The 24,620-nt window shown below is 43.2% G+C and overlaps 1 protein-coding gene across 1 annotated transcript in view; it reads right to left on the reverse strand.

The window, feature by feature from the left end:
- Nucleotides 1-24,310, reverse strand: part of LOC130285270 (lactase/phlorizin hydrolase-like) — a 133,690-nt gene extending 109,380 nt beyond the window's left edge. Inside the window, exons 1-3 of the mRNA XM_056536622.1 lie at nt 23,815-24,310; nt 19,305-19,375; nt 18,138-18,218 (exon numbers count right to left, since the gene is read on the reverse strand). Of these exons, the coding sequence (XP_056392597.1) occupies nt 18,138-18,218; nt 19,305-19,375; nt 23,815-24,310 (648 nt within the window). The remainder of the gene's footprint in view (nt 1-18,137; nt 18,219-19,304; nt 19,376-23,814) is intronic.
- Nucleotides 24,311-24,620: the final 310 nt, after the last annotated feature.

Here is a 24,620-nt window from a genome sequence, read left to right on the forward strand (position 1 = left end):
ACTATATTAAGGAGTCCAATCGCCTCCTTCCAGACAAAAAGTTTTACATATTACTAGATCATAATCCCACCATTAAATATACAGTGGAACTCAAGACTCTATTACAAGAAGGTTTCTCACAGGGTGTACTCACTAAACAAGAACTTTTATATTTTATATTTAACTATACAAGAACCGAACACTCCTTTATTGTATTACTTGCCTAAGGTCCGTAAAAACACTGAACATCCCCCTGGTCGTCCGATCATCTCCGGAATCAGTTCTCTGACTTCAAACCTTTCTCAGTATATTGATATTATCTTACAGCGTTATGTCACTTCATTAACATCATACACCCGTGATACTGCCCATTTTATTCAAAATATACTTAATACCGCATGGGAACCGCATTATCTGTTTTTAACCATGGACACAACGTCTTTATATACTATTATAGACCATGAAAAAGGTATATCTGCAGTTGCCTACTTTTTCGATACAGATCCTAACATGCCCCACCTTCAACGTAATTTCATTTTAAACGGCATCAGATTTATTTTGCAACATAATTATTTTGAATTCAATGGCCTCATACACAAGCAGATATGCGGCACAGCAATGGGCTCGCGATTTGCACCAAGTCTGGCAAATCTGTTCATGGGGTTGTATGAATTGCAATATATTTATGCACATGCACTTTACAAGAACTGTATTACATATAACCGCTATATAGATGATATTTTTATAGTGTGGTCTGATACCCAGGATGAGCTCAATGTTTTTATTCAGGATCTGAATCATAATGATTGGAATTTAGAGTTTACTAGTAATATTTTTAAAAATGATGCTTAATTTCTAGACGTCATTCTAACACATAATGACTCTAAAGAACTAGAAACTCGTACATTTTTTAAAAAGGTGGATAGCAATAGCTATTTGGATTATAAAAGTGGGCATTATGACAAATGGATAGCTAATATTCCGTATGGACAATTCAAGAGGATTAGGCGTAATTGCACTAAGAAAGAAGTTTTTATGGAACAGAGTAATATTTTGACGACCAGGTTTAGAAATAAGGGATACCCGAGATCCCTTATTAACAATGCAAAACAAAAAGCAGATTTACTGGACCAGCAAACTTGTCTAAATCCCAAAAAGAAAGAAACCATAACTGATAATAATCGTTATAAAAGTCATTTTATTACTAATTTTACCTCAGACCACAAAAGAATGAGACAGATTTTAGAGAAGCACTGGTGCACCTTAATGCTGGATCCATATTTGAAGGGAAACATTCCAGATAAACCTCACATTACATTTCGGAAATCTATCTCTCTAAAAAACATATTAGCTCCTAGTAAATTAAAACAAATTACCAAACAATGCAGTAAAAACAGCATTTTGCCGACTATTTTTGGTAGTTATAGATGTAACTCTAAAGCCTGTAAATGCTGCTCTAATATGGTTCATGGCACCAAGGAGTTTAAGTCGATGGTTACAGGGGAGTGTTTTCAAATAAAATCCCACATCAAGTGTGGACTCCAGTATGTCGGCCGCACGATTCAATCCTTTAGATGTCGGATCAACAAACATCGCAATAATGTTACCAATGGGTACATCCTGCATAGCGTATTAGGCACGCCTTACAATTTCAGAAGTGGGATTTTACTGGTTTTAAATTATTTCCTATTGAACATATTGCAAAGGGAACCAACCAGCGGTTTAATTTTCTTAAGAATCGTGAGAATTATTGGATATTCCGTCTAAAAACTTTAGTTCCGCTTGGTCTGAACGAATATATTGAGAATATCCATTGAAATATTATATATGATTATTAATAGTTTTTAGTCATAATAAATTTATCTATACAGGCTATGAATAACCTGGATTCAAAACTAATCTGTTACCGCTGGTTGCTCTCTTTTTGAGGGAAATTATTGGTTACCCGTAATTGTCACTTTCATTATTGTTATTTTTTATAAACTTTTAGTTATATATAAAACTCCCTAAACAGTATTTTAATATAATCTATTAACATCTCTGCCCATAACTTACCTGCCGAATACGAGTGCAGCCGTTCATTCATTGATAAAGTTGTGGTACCTCAGTGTGTAGATGGCGTTGGGCACGTCAGATACGCTATTCTGTTTATTTACATGGTGTGTTCATTCATAAAACCGAGCCAGGTGATACTTTTACTATACTGTTCATTTATATTGAATTTACTGCTTTTTTAAAAAAAGAAATAGATTCTTTAGATTGCGAATATATGTCTATTATGTTGCGCATAAGAAAAATTGTGCATTTTGTTAAGTTTGGTAATTTGGTGCATTCTGATTACGGAGCTTAGGTTAATGAACCTTTCACATCCGGGTCAAAAGTGCAATAATACTTTTATGGCAGATGTCTAATATATTATTATTACTTTTAATTCTTTCTGTGTTTTTTAAATTGTGGATTTGAATTTTGCTTTCTATGTACTGCATTTTTATGATATTTTAAACTTACTCGCACAGAAAGGGGATAGTCCCGCCCCTTTCGTTTGGCGGTCTTTTTTCAGGTTTAAAATGACCGCTATTGTTATAACATGTTACATCTGCAATTGAGAAAGGGTACGCAGTGACCCGAAACGCGTCTTGCTTCCGATGTGCTTGTAAAACTGTCTTTGACTAATAAATATGGTTTTACTTGATAAGAACTGAACATTGCCCTCATTGGAACAGCGCCAAGTTTGGAGTTTTTTCTTTTTTTGCTTTCTGAATTTGCCTAGCTCTGGATCCGTTTCCTGGTATCCAGCATTCACTCCTTCGGCCTGCAGTTCCTTTGTACCCCGTGAATTGGGGTGATATGCATAAAATCAAGAGGTGCCACAGGGGAGAGTCCACTTTCTAGACTGTCACCCTCCCTCTATATCCGCAGGATTACACGAGGCGCTGTCCTCTCGTTTTTCTTCTGTGTCAGGAACTGTCCAGAGCAGGAGAGGTTTGCTATGGGGATTTGCTCCTGCTCTGGGCAGTTCCTGAAACGGACAGAGGTGTCAGCAGAGAGCACTGTGGTTAGACTGAAAAGAACTACACGACTTAATCTGGAGCATACAGCAGCTGATAAGTACTGGAAGGATTAAGATTTTTAAATAGAAGTAATTTACAAATCTGTTTAACTTTCTGGCACCGGTAGATAAAAAAAAAATGTTTTCCAGGGGAGTACCCCTTTAAAATTTGGAGAGGATGGGGCCATGAGGGTGACTAATGATATTTGTGCGATACTATCATTTATCATTATAATATTAATATTACTTATTGTCATGTAGAATATTTACAGAGCAGTCAGGTGATGCCCCCCCCCCCTTTTCTGTCTCAGTTGTAGCATTTAGTTTTTTTTTTTTTTTAAATGGGCTGGGATGAGAGTTATCATCGACCCTGGGCCACAGGTGGCACCCACCGCATAGGAAGCTGCTCCATAGGTCCCCATCATACCAATGAACTCATTTGGCATCTTTGTCTATAGCAGTGTTTGCCAACAAGTGTGCCTCCAGCTGTTGAAAAACTACAACTCCTAGCATGCCCGGCGCTGTAATGAGGTGGGCCAAGCAACTGCTTTAGGGCACACAGATTACAGGGCTGAGGGGGGCGGAAAAATTAATAACTTTTTTTTTTTTTTTTTTAAATCACCAGCGCAGTGCACCATAGCGGACACAGCAGCACAACCTCACAACAACCACCTCCCCCCCTGGCAGCGCTGCTGAGGCACAGGCCTTCAGACTACCTTGGAGTCCGTGCAGCTCAGGTGAGGAGGCCGAGGATCGGGTGGGGTGGCTGCTTCATGCTGGCTAATGCCGGGCATCACCGATCTGGGTGATGTCCGGTATTAATCCTTTAGACGCCATGATTAAAGTTGATCGCGGCATCTAAAATGTTTAAAGCACATGTCGGTAGATCAGTGGAGCTGATCGGGACACCCGCGGTAAAACCCACAGAGTCCCGATCAGCTGAGAGGACGGATGGAGGTTCCCTATCTGCCTCCGGCTCGTCCGATCGGCGCTCCAATAGTGCGGGCCTCAGCAGGTTGTAGTAATGGAGCACCAATAACACTGATCAGTGCTGTGCTATAGGCTCCGATGGCACAGCACTTATCAGTTTCTGCAATCACAGGATTGCAAACAATATTCCCCAATGTTCCTCCTGTTGTAAAACTACAACTCCCAGCATGCCTTTGGCTGTCTGGGCATGCTGGGAGTTGTAATGTTGCAACAACTGGAGACACACTGTTTGGAAAACACTGCCCTAAAAATTGTAAAAACGGCACAGATCCGCAGTGTATTTTATGCTGAAGATCCACCCGTGACCAGACTGTTAATGTGCCTCCAGCTGTTCCCCCCTGCTGGTAGTGGCAGTACGATGCTCCAAGCAGTCACACAGGGGAATGCGAGTTGCGGCGCACTCGCAGTCTGTTCACAAACATTGGGAGCTGCCAAATTGTCACACTGCGGGGACTCGCACAGTGGTTCACCCTGTGTGACTGCTCGGGGCAGCAGATTGCCACTGCGAGTAGGGGGGGGAACAGCTGAAGACACACTAACGGTCGGGTCACCGGCTAATCTGCAGCGTAAAATATGCTGCAGATACGTGTCATGTGACCTTACCCTAAATCACCGCCCCCCTTTACCCATTTTTAAATAAAATAATGTAAATAAAAATAAACATGTGCTTTCGGCAAGTGCGAAAATGGCTAAACTATTAAAATATAACATTAATGAAACAGCACAGTCAATGGCGTAAATGTAAAAAAATACTTAATACCAGGATTGTAGATTTTTGGTCACTTCATATACCAGAAAAAAAAATGAATAAAAAGTAATCAAAAAGTCCCATCAAAACAAAAATGGTACAGATAAAAACTACAGATCACAGCACAAAAAAAAAATAAGCCCTTATACAGCCCGCGTACTGAAAAATATTAAAGGGGTCAGAGGAGTTCAATTTAAGCATACTGATTTTTTTTTTGCAAAAAATATGTAATTTTTAGGTAGTAAATTAAAACTAAACCTATTTAAGGCCCCTTTCCCACTACCGTTGTCACCTGCAAAAACTCCTGTCATGAACTCCAGTCTGAAAGTCCCTAATAAGGATGTAAAAAAAATCCCATTCATGTCAATAGGATTTTTTGACCATCTTGCAGCACCAGTTATGTCCCGTTATGACTAACGACCGTAATTTTTGACGGCACAAAAGGCGGTGCATGCAAAAAATGTTGTACCGTCAAAAATAGCGTTGGAATAACGGCCGTTAAAAGTTTTACATTGAAGTCTATGGGTGATGGATGTCAATATGAAATAAGGGTATTGGACATGAAATTATGTGTGTGTGTGGGGGGGGGGTATTTCACCATTTGTTTATAATGTCGAAATCGCAATATTTACCTCCATAATCGCGATCACACATTTTTCTCATATTGTGTGTATGTATGATAATGTGCGTAAGCTAGATGAATGTGTATGTTTCATGTGTGCGTCTGTGTATTATTGTGTGTGTGTGTATGATGCGTATGTGTGTATGTATGATGTGTGTGTATGTTTGTATGTATTTAATGTATGATGTGGGGGGTGGCAGAGGGTGTATGTATGATGTGTATGTATGGTGTGTGTTTGTATGATTTGTGTTCCTAGAACAAAACAACATTAATGCTTATGCAGAAATATAAAATCCCATCCCTTCCCCATTATCCCACCACACCCCTTCCCTTCAATTCCCTGGTTGGACTTGATGGACGTTTGTCTTTTTTCAATCATACTATGTAACTATGTGTGTGTATATGTTTATGTATGTTGTGTGTATGTATGAAATGTATGATGTGTGTATATATATATATATATATATATATATATGATTGTGTATGTATTGGATGTGTGTATGTACAATGTATGATAGATGTGTGTAAGCTAGACGGATGTATGATGTATGATGTGTGTGTCTGCATGATTGTGTATGAATTCTTTGTCTTTGTATGTGTGATGTTTGTATGATGTGTGTATGTATGATAGATGTGTGTATGTGAACCTAAAACTCACTACTGCTACTAATGCTACCTACCTAAAGTGGGCTGTTACTTCTACCAGGGCTGGACTGGCCTACCGGGATACCGGGGAAATTCCCGGTAGGCCGCTCTCCCTGTGGGCTGGCACAACAGTGTCAAGAAGACGGCCAGTGTAGGAACAGGAGGCAGAGTCTGAAGCCGCTCTGTCTCCGGCTCTGACCCGGCCACTTGCGTACGATTATAGTTAGCTTTAGTTATCTATAGTTGGCAGGCAGAGGCCCCGCCCCCAGGTGATGAGTGATGCGGCTGCCATAAAGATACGGCAGCCGCGTAATGATGTTCCCAGGAATCAAAGGGCCGGCGTAACTACGTCCTGCGTCATTACACAGCCAGCGTATCTGTATGGCAGCCGATCTGGGTGGCTTAACAGAAGAGCCGCGGCCACCTCTGAAGAACTCTCATATGTCCCTGCCCGGCCCCCGCAGCGCAGGAGAAAGGAATCAGCGCCGGTCCTCAGCCTCACCATGTCCGTGATGGCGTGCGGCATTCAGATGCGTCCACCGTCCATACCCCTCCCCCCCCAGCACAATCACACTGCAGCTGCGGAACAGTGCACATTAAGTGATAAGAACACATAGTAATAATGCACCGGCCCATGTTACCCATGATTTATTATCCTCATCCTACTGTCACTGTGTGTATTAACCCTCTACTGTCACTGTGTGTATTAACCCTGTACTGTCACTGTGTGTATTAACCCTGTACTGTCACTGTGTGTATTAACCCTGTACTGTCACTGTGTGTATTAACCCTCTACTGTCACTGTGTGTATTAACCCTGTACTGTCACTGTGTGTATTAACCCTGTACTGTCACTGTGTGTATTAACCCTGTACTGTCACTGTGTGTATTAACCCTGTACTGTCACTGTGTGTATTAACCCTGTACTGTCACTGTGTGTATTAACCCTCTACTGTCACTGTGTGTATTAACCCTGTACTGTCACTGTGTGTATTAACCCTGTACTGTCACTGTGTGTATTAACCCTGTACTGTCACTGTGTGTATTAACCCTGTACTGTCACTGTGTGTATTAACCCTCTACTGTCACTGTGTGTATTAACCCTGTACTGTCACTGTGTGTATTAACCCTGTACTGTCACTGTGTGCATTAACCCTCTACTGTCACTGTGTGTATTAACCCTGTACTGTCACTGTGTGTATTAACCCTGTGCTGTCACTGTGTGTATTAACCCTGTACTGTCACTGTGTGTATTAACCCTGTACTGTCACTGTCCGCCTTAACCCTGTAATGTCACTGTGCGCCTTAACCCTGTACTGTCACTGTGTGTATTAACCCTCTACTGTCACTGTGTGTATTAACCCTGTACTGTCACTGTGTGTATTAACCCTGTACTGTCACTGTGTGTCTTAACCCTGTACTGTCACTGTGTGTCTTAACCCTGTACTGTCACTGTGTGTATTAACCCTCTACTGTCACTGTGTGTATTAACCCTCTACTGTCACTGTGTGTATTAACCCTGTACTGTCACTGTGTGTATTAACCCTGTGCTGTCACTGTGTGTCTTAACCCTCTACTGTCACTGTGTGTATTAACCCTGTACTGTCACTGTGTGTATTAACCCTGTGCTGTCACTGTGCGCCTTAACCCTGTACTGTCACTGTGTGTATTAACCCTGTACTGTCACTGTGTGTCTTAACCCTGTACTGTCACTGTGTGTATTAACCCTGTACTGTCACTGTGTGTCTTAACCCTGTACTGTCACTGTGTGTATTAACCCTCTACTGTCACTGTGTGTATTAACCCTCTACTGTCACTGTGTGTATTAACCCTCTACTGTCACTGTGTGTATTAACCCTGTACTGTCACTGTGTGTATTAACCATGTACTGTCACTGTGTGTCTTAACCCTGTACTGTCACTGTGTGTATTAACCCTCTACTGTCACTGTGTGTATTAACCCTCTACTGTCACTGTGTGTATTAACCCTCTACTGTCACTGTGTGTATTAACCCTGTACTGTCACTGTGTGTATTAACCCTGTGCTGTCACTGTGTGTATTAACCCTGTACTGTCACTGTGTGTATTAACCCTGTACTGTCACTGTGCGCCTTAACCCTGTACTGTCACTGTGTGTATTAACCCTGTACTGTCACTGTGTGTCTTAACCCTCTACTGTCACTGTGTGTATTAACCCTGTTCTGTCACTGTGTGTATTAACCCTGTGCTGTCACTGTGCGCCTTAACCCTGTACTGTCACTGTGTGTATTAACCCTGTACTGTCACTGTGTGTATTAACCCTCTACTGTCACTGTGTGTATTAACCCTGTACTGTCACTGTGTGTCTTAACCCTCTACTGTCACTGTGTGTATTAACCCTGTACTGTCACTGTGTGTATTAACCCTGTACTGTCACTGTGTGTCTTAACCCTCTACTGTCACTGTGTGTATTAACCCTGTACTGTCACTGTGCGCCTTAACCCTGTACTGTCACTGTGTGTCTTAACCCTCTACTGTCACTGTGTGTATTAACCCTCTACTGTCACTGTGTGTCTTAACCCTGTTCTGTCACTGTGTGTATTAACCCTGTACTGTCACTGTGTGTCTTAACCCTCTACTGTCACTGTGTGTATTAACCCTCTACTGTCACTGTGTGTCTTAACCCTGTTCTGTCACTGTGTGTATTAACCCTGTACTGTCACTGTGTCTTAACCCTGTGCTGTGATGTCAATGTGTGTATTAACCCTGTGCTATGATGTCACTGTGTGTCTTAACCCTGTGCTGTGATGTCAATGTGTGTATTAACCCTATGCTGTGATGTCAATGTGTGTATTAACCCTGTGCTGTGATGTCAATGTGTGTATTAACCCTGTGCTGTGATGTCAATGTGTGTATTAACCCTGTACTGTGATGTCAATGTGTGTATTAACCCTGTGCTGTGATGTCAATGTGTGTATTAACCCTGTGCTGTGATGTCAATGTGTGTATTAACCCTATGCTGTGATGTCAATGTGTGTATTAACCCTGTGTTGTGATGTGATGTCAATGTGTGTATTAACCCTGTGCTGTGATGTCAATGTGTGTCTTAACCCTGTGCTGTGATGTCAATGTGTGTATTAACCCTGTGCTGTGATGTCAATGTGTGTATTAACCCTGTGCTGTGATGTCAATGTGTGTATTAACCCTGTGCTGTGATGTCAATGTGTGTATTAACCCTGTGCTGTGATGTCACTGTGTATTAACCCTGTACTGGGATGTCACTTTGCATAATGCGCACAGTGACATCACAGTACAGGGATAATGAGGGGCATTTACTAATCTTTTACTATGTAGTCTGGTTTTTACCCTGTTTTTTAATACTTCATTTTTGACTATGTGCGACAAATTTACTAAATTGTTGCACGGCATTAATAAATTTGGCACACATAGGCAAAAGTGGGAAATGTACTTCATGTAGTAGAAAAAACAGTCTGTTCCTTTTCCTGCTGTCTGAATAGGTTTGGCTGCTAGGTTTCCTTCTGGATCTTTTGTTTTTGATTTTTTTTTTTTAGCTTTTTCACCACATCTAAATAATTCAATAACTAAATTGTAGTCATGGCCCAGAATAGTGGTAAACAGCGCTTAGTGTGTGTTTATTAAATTTTTTAACACAGTTTTTTTCTCCCTAAATGTACTTACACTTTTTTTTTGGTTACTTCTTCTACAGATCCGTGTATCCTGTGGACTTCTTCGGATTCAGTGGACTACTTCGACGACCAGCGTTTTTCTTTGCTTGATGTTAATAAAATGGTTAACGAGGGCTTGTGGGGGAGTGTTTTTTTGTAATAAAAATTTTTTTAAGCCTGTTGTGTTTTTTTTTTTTTTACTTTACTAGACAAGCTTAGTAGTGGAAGCTGTCTTATAGACGGAGTCCATTACTAAGCCGGGCTTAGCGTTAGCCACAAAAACAGCTAGCGCTAACCCCCAATTATTACCCCAGTACCCAACACCACAGGGGTGCCGGGAAGAGCCGGTACCAACAGGCCCGAAGCGTCAAAAATGGCGCTCCTGGGCCTAGGCGGTAACAGGCTGGTGTTATTTAGGCTAGGGAGGGCCAGTAACAATGGTCCTCGCCCACCTGGTAACGTCAGGCTGTTACTGTTTGGTTGGTATTTGGCTGAGAATAAAAATAGGGCGGACTATATGTGTTTTTTAAAAATATTTAATTATTTATTTAAAAAAAAAAAACGCATAGGGTCCCCCCTATTTTCATTCTCAGCCAAATACCAACCAAATAGTAACAGCCTGACGTTACCAGGGTGGGCGAGGACCATTGTTACTGGCCCTCCCCAGCCTAAATAACGCCAGCCTGTTACCGCCTAGGCCCAGGAGCGCCATTTTTGACGCTCCAGGCCTGTAGGTATTGGCTCTTCCCGGCACCCCTGTGGCATTGGGTACCGGGGTAATAATAGGTGGTTAGCGCTAGCTGTTTTTGTGGCTAACGCTAAGCCCAGCTTAGTAATGGACTCCGTTTATAAGACAGCTTCCACTACTAAGCCTGTCTAGTAAAGTAATGAAAAAACGCAACAGGTTTTAAAAAATTTTTATTACAAAAAACACTCCCCCACAAGCCCTCGTTAACCATTTTATTAAAATCAAACAAAGAAAAACGCTGGTCATCGAAGTAGTCCACCGAATCCGAAGGAGTCCACAGGATACACGGATCTGAAATGAGAAGAAAAAAAAATGGGTTAGTACATTTATTATCACCTGCTCACACATCTCCCGCCCCGCACGACTACAACTGCCAGCATGCCCTTACAGTAAGGACATGCTGGGAGTTGTAGTTGTGTGGTGCAGGAGATGTGTGGGCAAGTGACAAGCTAGTCCCCTGCCCCCAGCTGCAGGACTACAACTCCCAGCATGCCCTTACAGTAAGGTGGGGCGGAGGCCGGGCACAGTGTTTCCCAACCTGGGACTTGTAGTTTTGCAACATCTGGAGGCAACCTGGTTGGGAAACACTGTTTTAGGCCAGTGTTTCCCAACCAGGGTGCCTCCAGATGTTGCAAAACTACAACTCCCAGCATGCCTGGACAGCCAAAGGCTTTCTAGGCATGCTGGGAGTTGTAGTCTTGCAACATCTGGAGGCACCCTGGTTGGGAAACACTGTTTTAGGCCAGTGTTTCCCAACCAGGTTGCCTCCAGATGTTGCAAAACTACAACTCCCAGCATGCCTGGACAGTCAAAGGCTGTCTAGGCATGCTGGGAGTTGTAGTCTTGCAACATCTGGAGGCACCCCGGTTGGGAAACACTGTTTTAGGCCAGTGTTTCCCAACCAGGGTGCCTCCAGATGTTGCAAAACTACAACTCCCAGCATGCCTAGACAGCCTTTGACTGTCCAGGCATGCTGGGAGTTGTAGTCTTGCAACATCTGGAGGCACCCTGGTTGGGAAGCTTGGGCAACTTACCGGCTTCCGTAGGATCCAGCGCTGCACGACACTGCCACGCGACACTGCCGCCCGACGATCTCCGCCACCGATCGTCGCTGGAACCTCGGAAGGGTAAGTGAACGTCTTCACCGGTCCCCTTCAGCTGTTTAGTTTTGCAACAGCTGGAGGACTACAGTTTACAGACCACAAACCAGTGGTCTGCAAGCTGTGGCCCTCCAGCTGTTGCAAAACTACAACACCCAGCATGCCCTGACAGCCAAAGCCTTTGGCTCTCAGGGCAGGAGCCCGGGCTGACATTACAGTGCAGCCGCCCGGGCTCCTCATACGGCCTCCCCGCTACCCCCCCCCCCCCTTGTCTCCCGCCCGCGCCGCTCAGCTCCCGCTGCTACAAGACTACAACTCCCAGCATGTCCTCACTGTAAGGGCATGCTGGGACTTGTATTCTTGCAACAGCAGACAGATGGGAGTTGTGTGGCGCTGGCAGGTGAGAGGGGGGATGTAAAACACTGTGGTGTCCCAGTAGCGCAGTGAGGGTACCGGGGAGAAAGTATGTCGGAGCCCGGGCGGCAGCAGCTTTTCCTGCTCCATGTTGGAGCTGGAGTAAATTTAGTCAATTTTTACGGCCGTTGTGACAGTTTATTGCGCAACTGCGACTGTCTCAGTTAATAAATTCCTGACCACTGCAAGTAAAAACTGAAAAATTGCGTAAATTAAGCGGGGAAAAAAATTTGACTTTCTAGCTCTTGCTAGGGAAAGTCGCATAATTTATAGGGTAGGCGCAATTGTGACAATTTTGCGCCAAAAATAGTCAGAAAAAAATTACTGAACCCCTTAGTAAATGCCCCTCATTATGCACAGTATTGTCACAGTACAGGGTTAAAGGGGTTATCCAGCGGGAGGGTATGGTTTTCAGAACTATGCCTGTACCTTGTACATAATAAATTAAAAATAAACCTGTGCTCATCTCCAGCCCCCCCCCGCCATGCCTCCGTTGTCCTGTTCTGGTTACCAGGTGCAATCCTTTTCCTGATAGAAAGTGTTACACCTGAGCCTGGAGTGATGTTGGGGCCCAGTGTGCTGTACTACTGAGGTAGGACATCGCTGTGGACTAGCGGTAGTAAGACACACTGGGCCCCAACATCACTCCAGGCTCAGGTGTAACACTTTCTATCAGGAAAAGGATTGCACCTGGTAACCAGAACAGGACAACGGAGGCATGGCGGGGGGGGGGGCTGGAGATGAGCACAGGTTTATTTTATATATATAATTTATTCATTTATTTATTTATTTTTTATTTACAAGGTATGGACATAGTTCTAGAAACAAAACCATGCCACCAGATAATCCCTTTATTATACACAGTACAAGGATAATACACACAGTGATGTCACAGTACAAGGATCATACAAGTCACAGTGATGTCACAGTACAGGGATAATACACACAGTGATGTCACAGTACAGGGATAATACAAGTCACAGTGATGTCACAGTACAGGGATAATACACACAGTGATGTCACAGTACAGGGATAATACACACAGTGATGTCACAGTACAGGGATAATACACACAGTGATGTCACAGTACAGGGATAATACACACAGTGATGTCACAGTACAGGGATAATACACACAGTGATGTCACAGTACAGGGATAATACACACAGTGATGTCACAGTACAGGGATAATACACACAGTGATGTCACAGTACAGGGATAATACACACAGTGATGTCACAGTACAGGGATAATACACACAGTGACGTCACAGTACAGGTATAATACACAAAGTGACGTCACAGTACAGGGATAATACACACAGAGATGTCACAGTACAGGGATAATACAGAGTGATGTCACAGTACAGGGATAATACACACAGTGATGTCACAGTACAGGGATAATACACAGTGATGTCACAGTACAGGGATAATACACACAGTGATGTCACAGTACAGGGATAATACACACAGTGATGTCACAGTACAGGGATAATACACACAGTGACGTCACAGTACAGGTATAATACACAAAGTGACGTCACAGTACAGGGATAATACACACAGAGATGTCACAGTACAGGGATAATACAGAGTGATGTCACAGTACAGGGATAATACACACAGTGATGTCACAGTACAGGGATAATACACAGTGATGTCACAGTACAGGGATAATACACACAGTGATGTCACAGTACAGGGATAATACACACAGTGATGTCACAGTACAGGGATAATACACACAGAGATGTCACAGTACAGGGATAATACACACAGTGATGTCACAGTGCAGGGATAATACACAAAGTGATGTCACAGTACAGGGATAATACACAGTGATGTCACAGTACAGGGATATATATATATACACAGTAATGTCACAGTACAGGGATAACACACAGTGATGTCACAGTACAGGGATAATACACACAGTGATATCACAGTACAGGGATCATACACACAGTCATGTCACAGTACAGGATAATACACACAGTGATGTCACAGTACAGGGATAATACACACAGTGATGTCACAGTACAGGGATAATACACAGTGATGTCACAGTACAGGGATAATACACACAGTGATGTCACAGTACAGGGATAATACACACAGAGATGTCACAGTACAGGGATAATAAACACAGTGATGTCACAGTACAGGTATAATACACACAGTGATGTCACAGTACAGGGATAATACACACAGTGATGTCACAGTACAGGGATAATAAACACAGTGATGTCACAGTACAGGGATAATACACAGAGATGTCACAGTACAGGGATAATACACAGTGATGTCACAGTACAGGGATAATACACACAGTGATGTCACAGTACAGGGATAATACACACAGAGATGTCACAGTACAGGGATAATAAACACAGTGATGTCACAGTACAGGTATAATACACACAGTGATGTCACAGTACAGGGATAATACACACAGTGATGTCACAGTACAGGGATAATACACAGAGATGTCACAGTACAGGGATAATACACACAGTGATGTCACAGTACAGGGATAATACACACAGTGATGTCACAGTACAGGGATAATACACACAGTGATGTCACAGTACAGGGATAATAAACACAGTGATGTCACAGTACAGGGATAATACACAGAGATGTCACAGTACAGGGATAATACACAGTGATGTCACAGTACAGGGATAATACACACAGTGATGTCACAGTACAGGGATAATATACACAGTGATATCACAGTACAGGGATAATACACACAGTGATGTCACAGTACAGGGATAATACACACAGTGATGTCACAGTACAGGGATAATACACAGAGATGTCACAGTACAGGGATAATATACACAGAGATGTCACAGTACAGGGATAATATACACAGTGATGTCACAGTACAGGTATAATACACACAGTGATGTCACAGTACAGGGATAATACACACAGAGATGTCACAGTACAGGTATAATACACACAGTGATGTCACAGTACAGGGATAATACACACAGTAATGTCACAGTACAGGGATAATATACACAGTGATGTCACAGTACAGGGATAATACACAGTGATGTCACAGTACAGGGATAATACACAGAGATGTCACAGTACAGGGATAATATACACAGTGATGTCACAGTACAGGGATAATAGATTTGGTTAGTAACAGTATACTAGTATTATTGGTAATATTGGTCAGTATTTGGTGCTGCAGGAACAGCGCAACCATCTCACATCCGATCGGATCACTATGTGAAGTCTGCAGAAAAGTATGTGGGGCCTCATGTTCGCTGAAGGTTTTACAAAGTCTAGAGCCGCCTCTGCTGTGCTCAGCAGCTACAACTACTTTTATGTGCTAAAGTGTGCAGACTGCAGCCCTTCCCAGCTTGGACACAGTATCAAGTCCAAACATTATAGAATGGAAGCCTGACAAATCATATGCCAGCCTTCCCCCACAGGCTGTAGTACATAGAACCTGTCTAGTAATAACCTGCTATTTGATTTACCAGGCTTCTGTGCTATATGTAGCGCCTGCGCCCTTTGACCAGTGGGGCTGGTATGCAGTTATTTCCAGGGCTGGTTTTTATCCCCAGTCCGGCCCTGACTTCTACTACCTAAAGGGACCTGCTACCACTACTACCTGAAGGGGGCTTCTACTACCTAGGGGGGCTGCTGATATTACATTTAAGTGGGGGCTTCTACTACCTAGGGGGGCTGCTGCTATTACATTTAAGTGGGGGCTTCTACTACCTAGGGGGGCTGCTGCTATTACATTTAAGTGGGGGCTTCTACTACCTAGGGGGGCTGCTGATATTACATTTAAGTGGGGGCTTCTACTACCTAGGGGGCTGCTGATATTACATTTAAGTGGGGGCTTCTACTACCTAGGGGGGCTGCTGATATTACATTTAAGTGGGGGCTTCTACTACCTAGGGGGGCTGCTGATATTACATTTAAGTGGGGGCTTCTACTACCTAGGGGGGCTGCTGCTATTACATTTAAGTGGGGGCTTCTACTACCTAGGGGGGCTGCTGATATTACATTTAAGTGGGGGCTTCTACTACCTAGGGGGGCTGCTGATATTACATTTAAGTGGGGGCTTCTACTACCTAGGGGGGCTGCTGATTTTACATTTAAGTGGGGGCTTCTACTACTACATATGGGGGCTGCAACTATAAACTGGAGACTGCAACATTAGAAAGGGGGGCTACCCTCTACAATGGGACCTACCTACAGAGACTAACCACTACTTATAGGAGGCTGCTACTGCCTACAGGTATCTACACAGGGACCTACCTACAGGTGGCACCTAACTACTTAGGACAACTATATCATCGGGGAAACCATGTGAACGGATCTACTTAATGGGGGGACCTACCTACTTTTTCCCCAATTTGCTTATCCACTTTACTGTGTGAGACACCAAGGGGTTATTAGTACTGTATAGAGTGCTATGTGATGTCCCAGTATGGTATATGGTCCCATACTATCCTCCTGTCCTATCAGGCTGAGTCCCTGCATGTCCCCAGGGCTCTCCTGCAGCATCTCCCCATAATGTGCATAGGTTATATATAAAGTGTATAGTACTTTTAATAAGTAAGTCCCATGATTATGTTTAAGTCACATGTTTAAGTCATATTTTTGTTACCCAGAGAGCACCAGTGACCAGGTGACCCCCAGTTAACCTATGGGCTCCTTGCTCAGCCCCCTTTATAACAGGGAGAGGTACTACAATCTGTCTCTTGAGGTTCCTGCTGAGGTCCAGTGAGGTCGTCTCAGAGTCACTGTCCAGAGCATTTGGAGGCCTCAACCTAAATTGCAGCCACAAGTCAGTAAGTCAAGCCATCCTTACTTATCTGTCATCATCTCAGGTCAAGTCAAGTCAATTATAGTCAGCGTGGCCAGCATTAAAGTCTGTCGAGTCACTGCAAGTCCCAGCAAGCCTGCGAGGTCCCCCTGTGTTAATGGTCACCTCTCTGGGATATTGTCCAAACTGCATAGACTGTCTACCTTAGTAAAGCTACTGTTATCATTACCCTGGCTTTGGACTCTTTATAGCCCTGCCTAACCTAGGACTAGTGGTGCTACCTTTCGGGTGGTTTAAGGGTAAAACCACGCCCTGGCGTCACGACAAGAAGGGTTTTTTATTCAGTATCAGTAAGGCAGTATTATCCTGTCACGATATGGTGGTATTGGTAGTGGTTATGGTGTGGTGCAATTATTTGTCCTTTGTATAGTGGTGATAATGGTCTGCGTATAGTGTTTTATTTAATATCAGTATGATGGTTTTAGTCACTGCAATAGTAATATATCGTCCTGGTGTGGAGTAATTATTTTATGTGAAAATCCTGGTTTACCCCTGGTGAGCGGCGATGCATACACTATATGCATCACCATTCTATTACATTTACAGGCCAGTGGTATAGTGATTGGGGGGGAGGGGGGCACCAAAATGCACCTTCGCTTGTGTAGACAAAAATCCTCGCACCGGCCCTGCATGCTGGGATTTGTAGTTATGCAATAACTGGAGGCAACCCTGGTTGAAAAACAATATGACCACAAGGGAAAATAGAATCCGGCACTGCCACTGTACGTCCTATTCAAATCTTGCCTCTAATGGTATAACCAGTGCTGTTGTATGATGAAAACGTACACGCATGGAAAGAATGAATGAACAATGCAAACACTGAAGAGAACGGTGTGGAGCAACTCACCCATAAGATTGATAGCAGCAGGATGCTTCACTTCACGTCCATTCGGTGAAAAAGCAGGGAGGCAGAGATGGAAACAGGGGAATCAGGCGTCGGGCCACAACCGTATCACACCGTTAGGTGCTTCGTCAGGCCCCTGCGACTTTGTCGCAGGGGCCTGACGAAGCACCTAACGGTGTGATACGGTTGTGGCCGGGCGCCTGATTCCCCCGTTTCCATCTCCGCCTCTCTGCTTGTTCACCGAATGGACGTGAAGTGAAGCATCCTGCTGCTATCAATCTTATGGGTGAGTTGCTCCGCACCGGGTTCTTCAGTGTTTGCCCGGTTGAAAAACACTTATCTATAGCAACGAATCCCAGCACAGCTTTCATGTCTCCAGAGCGGTTTAGAAAATGAAAGCTGAGTTCTGATTGGTTGCTATATACAAGTATTAGTAAATGAGATCCATTACATTTGATTCCCCTCTGACCTTATCTGTGATCCAGTTCTGCAGCTCCTGGGGATTCTGACAGTCATGATTTATATTCAGTGCAATGAAGTCAACGGATTTCTGAAACATAAGTAGAATGTAATGAATAACATCTGAATGTTTATAGGGTGGAACTATAGGGGGTGCAAAAATGGTAGTCGCAACCAGGTCCTGGTGCCTGAAGGGGCCCAAAAGACCCAAGTGGCAACTTAGAAGACCCCAGGATAATAAGGTCAGGTTACATATTATACGTTTACACTACGGAAATTCCAGGTGGATTTCGCTTGCAGCTGCCTCCTCTGCCATCGGCACTTAAAGGGGTAATCCATTGAAAAACAATTTATTTTATTTGGTGCCAGAAAGTTAAACAGATTTCTAAATTCCGTCTATTAAAAAATCTTAACCCTTCCAGTACTTATCAACTGCTGTATACTACAGAGGAAATTCTTTTCTTTTTTAATTTCTTTCTAGTCTGACCACAAGTGCTCTCTGCTGACACCTCTGTCCATGTCAGGAACTGTCCAGAGTAGCAACAAATCCTCATAGCAAACCTATCCTGCTCTGGACAGTTCTTGAGATGGACAGAGGTGTCAGCAGAGAGCACTGTGGTCAGACAGAAAAGAAATTCAAAAAAAAAGAAAAGAACATTTTCTGTAGTATACAGCAGCTGATAAGTACTGGAAGGATTACGATTTTTTTTAGAAGTCATTCACAAATATGTTTAACTTTCTGGCACCGGAGTACCCCTTTAATGTCTGCGGGGAAATGAAGAGATACCATTTTTTACAGTCACAAGAGCGGGCTCCCTGCTGTGGCCGGGAAGCTCTGTGTGTCTGCTCATAGTGGTGGATTTCCTGATGCCTATTTGTAGCAGATGCGTAGCGGGAAATCTGTCACCATGAGAGGACACACAGAGCTACCTGGGCGGCAGCACTTGGGACAGCTGTCGGCACATCCGCAGCAACTCTGCGGGTGCACTACATGTGACCCTAAATTAGTTTAATCTCCCAACAAAATCAAACTCATTGTAGAAAGTTCCACAATGTGTAAACTACAGAGTAGAATCAATTGTGCTGCTACTGTATTTCACTGCAGATTTTCCCTCCGGATTCATCCTCTATATGTGAACTTAGCTTAATTGTTCAGAAAAGCTATGAACATAGTTACCAGGAAATTCCCTCGAAGTGAAAAACAGGAGTCCAGAAGAAAAGGGGCAAGAGCAATGGATATCCGTCCACCTGAGAAAACAAAACCATAGCATGTAGACTGATGCTGGAATTTATTATTATTATAATATATATATATATATATATATATATATATATATATATATATTATATATATATATATATATATATATATATTCTTTGTCTGTATTGCACATACGGGGGAGTGGCTACCTCCATGTTGGCCTTGCACCCCACCCACCTCTATCAGGTGTGTATACAAGGTGTCTTGGATGTTCCAGACCCTGCCATGCTTACTGAACTGTTCACACAGAGGCATATTCACAGTGTAGGGTCCGTCCCAAGGAGGCTACCTTATCGCGGTGGGACGGTCCAAGCTATTTGACCGCCGGCGGAGACAAATTTGCGAGCTAAGTGCCTCACTATCTCATAGTTTCACATTTGCATCTATTACACCATAGCTGTATAGCTCTCCATGTTTTAACTGCATATTCATGGTTCACCTATATCCTTGTGCTGGCAGTGTGCTGCTGTATTCTTCTGTTGCTGTGTGTATATATATATATATATATATATATTTTTTTTTTTTTTTTTTTTTTTTCTTCAGCGACCACGGCTACATGAACAGATTACAACACTGTGAGAGTTAACTCATACTTGCCAGATCTTCTGGAATGTCCAGACTACTCCTGGAAAAGGGAATATCCAGTAAAATTTTTTGGCACTGCTTCTATAAATCATACTCACCAGTCCCTGTTCCTGCAATTCTCTCCACTCCAGGGTGTGGATACAGACAACTCTGCCTGTTTGTACCTAGGAATGAAGAGGACTGGAGGAGCGAGGAGAGGTGAGTGTCTGAATGTCTGGACTGACATATGTACATACGGTGTCCATTTTAGGACATCGTCAGTCGTCAGCCGTAACTCTGTCCTCCTTCAGGTGAAACGGCATCCCGCCTCCTCCCTCGGACAAATCGACGTCAGTCGTCAGCCGCAACTTCGTCCTCCATCAGGTGAAACGACAACCCACCTCCTCCCTCACACCAATCGCCGTCATCCTTCAGCCACAACTCCCTCATCCAAAATGCCGTCATGCCTCAGACTATTCTCCCTCAGACACAACTTCCTGCCGCATAGCAGAGCCGACGCTGCACAGCATTTATAGCAGAGTCAAAACTTTGAAACGTGCACGTGTGTACTACAGACACTACATGTGCTACAGAGTCTGTATAGCAGAGCCGACATTGAATAGCATGTACAGCAGAACCAGTGTAGCAGAGAGCCGACACTGACTCGGCTCTGCTACACGGCAGGAAAGTTTTTCATCTGAGGGATGACGGAGTTTCGGATGAGAGACTTTAGGATGACAAAGGAGGGAGGAGGGAGTTGTGGCTGACGCCTGACAGAGATTGGCCCGAGGGAGGAGGCGGGACACCGTTTCACCTGATGGAGTACGGAGTTACGGCTGACCACTGACGATGTCCTAAAATGGACACCGTATGTATACAGGGAGAGTCTGGCCAGGGGTCTAGAGTCTGTATACAGAGAGGGTCTGGTCTGGGTTCCGTATGTAGGAAGGGTCTAGCCTGAAGTTTGTAAATAGGAAGGGTCTGGTCTGGTATCTGTATACACTGAGGATCTGAGTACTATACACAGGAGTCAGGTCTAGGGTCTAAATACAGTGAGGGTTTGGTCTGGAGTCTATATACACTGAGGGTCTGGTGTCTGTATACATTAAGGGTCTGGTATACACTAAGGGTCTGTACACAGGGAGATCAGGTCTGGGGTCTGTATATATTGAGGGTCTTTTCTGGGGTCTATATACGCTGAGAGCCTGGGGTCTGTACACACGGAGATTCTGGTCTGGGGTCTTTACACTGAGGGTCTGGTTTTGGGTCTATAAACATTGAGAGTCTACTCTGGAGTCTGTATACATTGAGGGTCTGGTCTTGGGCCTATAAACATTATGTGGGAAACTTACTATCATTGTCTATTCTCCTCAGTACTTTAGACCAGAAAAGTCTCTGAGCGCGGGTCTATTGTCCGTGCAATTTATCAAACGTCACACAGCGTTTAGTAAATCTTGCGGATAGACATTATTGTCTATTTTACACAGCACTGTAGATGAGAAAAGTCTCAGAGCCTGAGACAAATAGACCAGAAAAGTATCAGAAAAGTCTCAGAGCCTGAGACAAATAGACCAGAAAAGTCTCAGAAAAGTCTCAGCGCCTGAGACAAATGGACTAGAAAAGTCTCAGAAAAGTCTCAGAGCCTGAGACAAATAGACCAGAAAAGTCTCAGAAAAGTCTCAGCACCTGAGACAAATAGACCAGAAAAGTCTAAGAAAAGTCTCAGAGCCTGAGACAAATAGACCAGAAAAGTTTCAGAAAAGTCTCAGCGCCTGCGACAAATAGACTAGAAAAGTCTCAGAAAAGTCTCAGAGCCTGAGACAAATAGACCAGAAAAGTCTCAGAGCCTGAGACAAATAGACCAGAAAAGTCTCAGAGCCTGAGACAAATAGACCAGAAAAGTCTCAGAAAAGTCTCAGAGCCTGAGACAAATGTAACAAAAGTCAAACGTAGTATAGTCAGTTGTTCTTACAGACTTCCATCCCCACAGAGAGCATACTATAAGGTGAACGCCTGTTTGGTCTTCTGTGAGGTGCCGGTTGGTTCCACTTGCTTTCGTTCTTAGGTTCTGATATTTGTACAATAAATTTAACCTCTCCAAACCACGTTTATATTCCCTTTTTAAAGCTTTCTAAGTTATTTCTCAACTTTGTTAGTCTAAGTTCAAAAGGAGGATTATCCATGTGGTAAACAGCCAGAATCGTAGGCTAGGTTCACACGATGGAAATTTAATTCTGAATAGGTAATTGGGAAGGAGATTCCGCTAAAGCAGAGTCACGTTTAACCTCTTAAGGACTCAGGGCGTACCTGTACGCCCTGAACCCAGTCCCGGTGTTTAAAACAGGGTCACGCAACGAAACGATCGGTGCCGCGTGCTATTAACCCTTTAGATGCGGTGATCAAATTTGACCGCCGCGTCTGAAAGTGAAAGTAAACGCTTCCCGGCAGCTCAGTCGGGCTGATTGGGACATTGCGATAAAATCTCAATGTTCCGATCAGCTGGGACACAGGCGGGGGTCTCCTTACCTGTCTCCGCGGCGTCCGATCGAGGTTTGATTGCTCCAAGCCTGAGCTACAGGCTTGAGCAATCAAGCCCCTATCTGAATGATCCATGCAAAGCTATGGCTCTGCAGGGATCAGCATAGGAGATCAGTGTGTGCAGTGTTATAGGCCCCTATGGGATAACAATGATCAGTGTGTGCAGTGTTATAGGTCCCTATGGGAGCTATAACACTGCAAAAATAAAGTGAAAAAAAAAAAAGTTAAAGGTCATTTAACCCCTTCCCTAATAAAAGTTTAAATCACCCCCCTTTTTCCATAAAAAAAAAAACTGTGTAAATAAAAATAAACATATATGGTATCGCCGCTTACGGAAATGTCTGAACTATAAACATATATAATTAATTAAATCGCATGGTCAATGGCGTACGTGCAAAAAAATTCCAAAGTCCAAAAAAGCGTCTTTTTGGTCACTTTTTATATAATGAAAAAATGAATAAAAAGCGATAAAAAATGGTACCGATAAAAACTTCAGAATACGGCGCAAAAAATGAGCCCTCATACCGGCCCGTACGCGGAAAAATAAAAAAGTTATAGGGGTTAGAAGATGAGAATTTTTAACATAAATTTTCCTGCATGTAGTTATGATTTTTTTCCGAAGTACGACAATATCCAACCTATATAAGTAGGGGATCATTTTAACCGTATGGACCTACAGAATAAAGAGAAGGTGTTTTTTTTTACCGACAAAGTTACTGCATAGAAACGGAAGCCCCCAAAAGTTACAAAATGACATTTTTTCTTCAATTTTGTCGCACAATGAATTTTTTTAATGTCACTGCAAAGTAGAATTGGTGGCACAAAAAATAAGCCATAATATGGAATTTTATGTGCAAAATTGAAAGCGTTATGATTTTTTAGAAGGTGATGAGGAAAAAATGAAAATGCAGAGTCCTTAAGGGGTTAAAGGGGTTATCCAGGAAAAAACTTTTTTTATATATCAACTGGCTCCAGAAAGTTAAACAGATTTGTAAATTACTTCTATTAAAAAAATCTTAATCCAGTTTCAGTACTTATGAGCTGCTGAAGTTGAGTTGTTCTTTTCTGTCTAAGTGCTGTCTGATGACACCTGTCTCTGGAACTGTCCAGAGTAGAAGCCAATCCCCATAGCAAACCTCTTCTGCTCTGTGCAGTTCCCGAGACAAGCAGAGATGTCAGCAGAGAGCACTGTTGCCAGACAGAAAACAACAACTTCAGCAGCTGATAATTATTGAAAGGATTAAGATTTTTTTAATAGAAGTAATTTACACCAGATGTATATATAACATAGTAATACACCTCTTCTATACACTCTCACACTCACCTTTAGCAGAATACTTCTGGTGATATAACGTGTACACCCTCTCATGGGCGTCCAGCAGAACCTGCAGGGATTGGGAATCTGTATTATCTGCAGGAACATCAAATGTTATCCAGGTGTGGACCAAATCCCCGAATGAACGGAATGCAAATTCAGCATATTCTGCATAGGAATCAACAGGATTGGGGCCAGCTTGGGTGCCACCTGCAGATGGTCTATTGAGGTCGCCGCCATGTAAGATCACGATTGGTCTAACATTGGCTTCATTCAACATCTGGAGTAGAGTCCTATAACACTGCAGATGTCCATCATCCCTGTCCAGGGGGTTCTCGATCCAGTCCAGCCGTACCTTGTAATGGGTGACACCGAACTTCTGTAGGGTCTGGATCTGATCTCTCATGTTAGTAAGAACCTCGTTGTTACACTCAGCCAACTTACGTGACCCCTCTCCATTGTAAGAAACTTCTACGTGACTCCATAATGGTCCACCAATGGCCATGAAGTCAGGTCCTGGGAATGTGGAGAGGCCATGACATAGTGATGGTATAAGCACCAGGAGGACCCCTCTCCACACCGCTCCCATTGTCAGTCTTATACAACACAAACTCTAGTTGTGGGATTTATAGCACAGCCCGGGTTGTAAAATGTACAATATCTCCTATACTGATAAGAAAACTGCTGAAAATCATTTATGGAGAGACGTTACATAATCTACACATATATTAGATAACACTGCCTCGTTATGTTCATTGTCATTTATTAGCAGCGTTCTCGTAGGCCTTTGGCTGTCCGGGCATGCTGGAAGTTGT

Source organism: Hyla sarda, chromosome 8, assembly GCF_029499605.1.
Source record: "Hyla sarda isolate aHylSar1 chromosome 8, aHylSar1.hap1, whole genome shotgun sequence".
Classification (NCBI taxonomy): Eukaryota; Metazoa; Chordata; class Amphibia; order Anura; family Hylidae; genus Hyla; species Hyla sarda.